Here is a 4,488-nt window from a genome sequence, read left to right as displayed (position 1 = left end):
GTGTCGAACAGCTCGATTTGAGACGGGAAAACATATAAGGAGATTTAAAAAAAAAACACCTGATGGATTTTTTATCATTATAGGATGGTTGTGTACAGGCACTGCCAACACACATTTCCATACAATCAGCTTGTAGAAGGGCATGTACCATTATATGACCCCCTTTAAGACACGAACCGATCGGAAACGCAAGAGTATTTATGTTCTTTTTTACCTCATATCCACCTTGCCTCAATTAATTCAGTCTGATTAGGTCAAACTGGCGCGATCATAGATATATATTATGTTGATGCCTCATTCGTCCGATCCGTGCATGCACTTATGAGGAATATATATATATATATATATATATATAATATATATATATATATATATATATATATATATATATATTATCGCGCCAATTTGACCTTACCACACGCAAGTAATGGAGAATGGGAACACTTGATGAGATTCGTCTGGATATGAGGTAAAAAAAGAAAAAAGAAAAACATAAATATTGTTCGGTTCCTCACAGAAACTGATCGGTTCGTGTCTTAAGACATCAATGTGTCGTCACGAGCAGCAGGGCTTTTGAGCATGTTGTCTAAGCATGTTTTTTTTTTCTTATAGAATTGTTACCCATTCACATGCATTATACGAGCAACGGTTGAGTTAAAAATCTTCATTTGTGTTCTCCTGAAGAAACAAACACACCTACTTGTTGGATGCACTGGGGGTCAGCAGATAAACATCACATTTTCATTTTTGGGTGAACTATCCCTTTAAAGCAGCGCTACAGCGATCCGCTTTAAGTCGAACGCAACTTTTCTGGGCGTGGTGTGGTAAGACCCGGGCGTGAGGAACTCCTGTGGTTTTTAAGCTCCAAGCAGCGCCTCGGATCTACGCTACGAGAGGCGGGAATCAGGAGGGAAAAGCTTCGGGGTCCCGGGACCTGGGCAGTTGAGAGGGACGAGTAATCTGACTCCTGCCGTTGTTGAATACTGGAGAGTCGCCACTACAGTCCGTCTGCTGCCAGACACACAGATCAGAGAATGATAAAACCTACTGAAAAGCAAACTGAATAAGTATTTTTAAGTAGTAATGTGTATATATACACAGATTAGGCATAACATTATGAAGTGAACAACACTGATTATCTCTTCATCACGGCCCCTGTTAGTGGGTGGGATATATTAGGCAGCAAGTGAACATCTTGTCCTCAAAGTTGATGTGTTAGAAGCAGGAGAAATGGCCAAGCGTAAAGATTTGAGCGAGTTTGACTAGGGCCAAATTGTGATGGCTAGACGACTGGGTCAGAGCATCTCCAAAACTGCAGCTCTTGTGGGCTGTTCCCGGTCTGCAGTGGTCAGTCTCTATCAAAAGTGCTCCAAGAGGAACAGTGGAGAACCGGCCACAGGGTCATGGGCGGCCAAGGCTCATTGATGCACGTGGGGAGCGAAGGCTGGCCCGTGTGGTCCGATCAAACAGACGAGCTACTGGAGCTCAAACTACTGAAGAAGTTAATGCTGTTTCGAATAGAAAGGTGTCAGAATACACAGAGCATCTCAGTTTGTTGCGTATGGGGCGGCAGAGCCGCTGACCAGTCAGGGTGCCTATGCTGACCCCGCCGAAAGCACCAACAGAGGCACGTGAGCATCAGAATGGTTTGAGGAGCACAACAACGAGTTTGAGGTGTTGACTTGGCCTCCAGATTCCCCAGATCTCAATCCAATCGAGCATCTGTGAGATGTGCTGAACAAACAAGTCCGATCCTTAGAGGCCCCACCTCTCAACTTTCAGGACTTAAAGAATCTGCTGCTAACATCTTGCCGCCAGATACCACAACACACCTTCAGGGCTCTAGTGGAGTCCATGCCTCGACAGGTCCAAAAAGGGGGAACCAACACGATATTAGGTCACAATGTTATGCCTGATCGCTGTATGTATACAACCAGTAGTGAGTAACTCTCACTCTTAGAAGAAAAGGTTCTATTTAGAACTTTAAAGGGTTCCGCCAAGCGCTTCATATACAGAACCTTTAAGTTCTGAGTCAAGAACCCTAGAGTTCTATAAAGAACCCCCGTGAACCGGAAGAGTTTGTTTACCTGTAGGTCAAGCGTCGCCGGGGTGTTTAGTTCTTTGTAGAGCTGTTGCACTGAGGCAGGAAGATGCTGCTGACTATCTACAAGAGACTGACAGATTAGTCCTTCCACAGCTAGAGGGCAGAATGGAGCAGCGGGACAAGAGCAGCACAGACAATAAACATAAGCTGTGTCTCAATTTAGGCATGCTTTTGAATAAGCATATAATTGTACAAAACTCCTTTGTGTTACATGCATGCTTTGATTGACAATATCGTTTATATAGAGTATATATCATCATCAGGGGCCAAGCACTGAAGCTTGGTGCTTATGCACCTATTGTAATCGTAACAGTTCTTCTTCTTCCACTCTTGAGTCTATGGCAGCTTATAGAACCGCTTGTGGGAAAGTTATAAACTTGACACACCAACAGAGGACAGTCTGAACTATCTTCATAGCAAATCTGGCGTCTCTACCTCAATCTCTAAGTTTCCTCTGACTCCTTGCCTCAAAATGGTTCAAAATGGTCTGTCAAAAAATGTTTTCCACCAATTTGATTTTCGGAACTCGTCCTAGACGGGTCGTCCGATTTTCAGCAAAATGGCCTCAAATCATCTTCAGACCATGCTGGCAAAAAGTTATTAAAAGCTTTTTGATAAACCCAACCATTCTTAAATAACGCACAAACACAAAAAAAAAAAAAAAATGCTGGGTTAAAAACAACCCAAGTTGGGTTGTTTTTAACCCAGCATTTTTTAGAGTGAACAAATTTGACAAAGAAACACTCCAAATTGGACGCGAGGCTGTATCTCCACAATGCTTAAAGCCGAAAGTAAAGTTTACTTTGTTTTTTGCGCGTACGTGAGCATATGCACATAGTCGAACGCACAGCCTTGCAAAGTATAATTCTTTTGACTCATACACGTACACGCGCAGTTTTGAGCAATCTCTCGCCACAAGTTATAACCCATGTCAATAATTAAATGCGCATGTACAAACTGTACGCTGACCCTCGCGCAGAAGTAAAACAGGGCTTGACATGTTCTCAGCATGTTCATGTGCTTTCCTTCGGACCAGTAAATCGTTCATTCACTGGTCCGAATATAAAATTTGCTTGTCCGGAAAAAAGTTCAATATTTTTTTAATTTTGCGTGTGTGTGTTTGTGTGTTTGTGTGTTTGTGTGTTTGTGTGTGTGTGTGTGTGTGTGTTTGTGTGTGTGTGTGTGTGTGTGTTGTGACTAAGTTATTCTGAAGCAATATTCTCACCAGTGTTCAATCAGCTTTGACATATTTACATCTGCAAATTTGTGAATTTTTATTGAATCATTTCAAATTTGTGATATTTTTACCTTTTATAAAGGGCATTTACCCCTAATCTTATTAAATATAGGCTATGCTTCAGGTTTAATTTTATATTGTTAAATTTGATCAATACATTCAATTAAATTAAGACACTATAAGGGCTGTTATCAATAAAATTAAATAATTTACACTGAAAAATTACAACTGCATTAAATAATATTTTGAATAGACACAAGAAATGTTGGAAAGTATGTTTAAACATGAAACTAAACCTCCAGCAGGTGGCCATCTTAATGAGTCAGTCACTGAGTCGTTCATTCAAATGATTCATTCAAACACTGAATCGTTCAGTAACACACTTGTTGCTGTGAGACGCGATACGGTTCTGCTGTGTGAACGATTTTCGCTGCTGAAATCGAACAAAAGCACTCAATATAGCATCTAAAATGTAAGTGACTTTAAGTGAATGTAAATGTAAGTGAATGTTAATTAATTGTTTATGAAACTGTCATATGAAAGCAGTGTCAGTTTCAGTCGTGATGGTATCCAGGAAAACGCTTAAACGCTCTAGTGTTGTAATTTCTCCTCGAGAGGCTGCACGAGTGTCAACAGGGCGACCTTATTATCGTCAGTTCATCATATATTATTATCCACTATCGATCGCCACTTACACTAAATTAATGCACAATCATTCGTGCATTTTGGTGATTTGCTAGTTATTTTTTGTTTTCAGGCTCTTGTCTGTCGGGCAAGTAAAATTATTTTTCACTTGTCCCTTCAAAAAATCCACTTGTCCCGGACAAGCGTTAATGTCGAGCCCTGAAAAAGTGAAGTATACTTTGGTCTTTAGTGTATTGAGACGAGTCTTGGTATCACAAGCATGACCAGAGACTACATGCAGCATTTTGGCACAGCGCCACCTACTGGTCAGGAGATATGAAGAATTGCTATTTTCTTAGAATTGCTAATTGCTATTTATAACTTCAGAACGGTTTGCCCAAAAATCATGAAACTGGTGTCTTTTGATTCAGTACAACATATAGATTTGAATGATATGCATGTTATATTTCCCATACGGGCCATTTTGGGTGCCAGCAGTTTTGAATTTTGTCACTAATTGTCT

At 40.7% G+C, this 4,488-nt stretch overlaps 1 protein-coding gene across 2 annotated transcripts in view; it reads right to left on the bottom strand.

Annotated features, from left to right (window-relative positions):
- Positions 1-753: 753 nt before the first annotated feature.
- LOC137048752 (protein bicaudal D homolog 1-like) overlaps positions 754-4,488 on the bottom strand; it is a 44,980-nt gene continuing 41,245 nt past the window's right edge. The window contains exons 8-9 of one of the 2 annotated variants that reach the window (XM_067427018.1): positions 2,088-2,174; positions 754-1,011 (exon numbers count right to left, since the gene is read on the bottom strand). In XM_067427018.1, the coding sequence (XP_067283119.1) occupies positions 904-1,011; positions 2,088-2,174 (195 nt within the window). In that variant the 3' untranslated portion in view covers positions 754-903. The remainder of the gene's footprint in view (positions 1,012-2,087; positions 2,175-4,488) is intronic. The other variant, XM_067427019.1, reaches the window with a different exon arrangement.

Source organism: Pseudorasbora parva, chromosome 20 (genome assembly GCF_024679245.1).
Source record: "Pseudorasbora parva isolate DD20220531a chromosome 20, ASM2467924v1, whole genome shotgun sequence".
NCBI classification, from domain to species: domain Eukaryota; kingdom Metazoa; phylum Chordata; class Actinopteri; order Cypriniformes; family Gobionidae; genus Pseudorasbora; species Pseudorasbora parva.
This window is presented reverse-complemented; position numbering and strand designations above follow the sequence as displayed.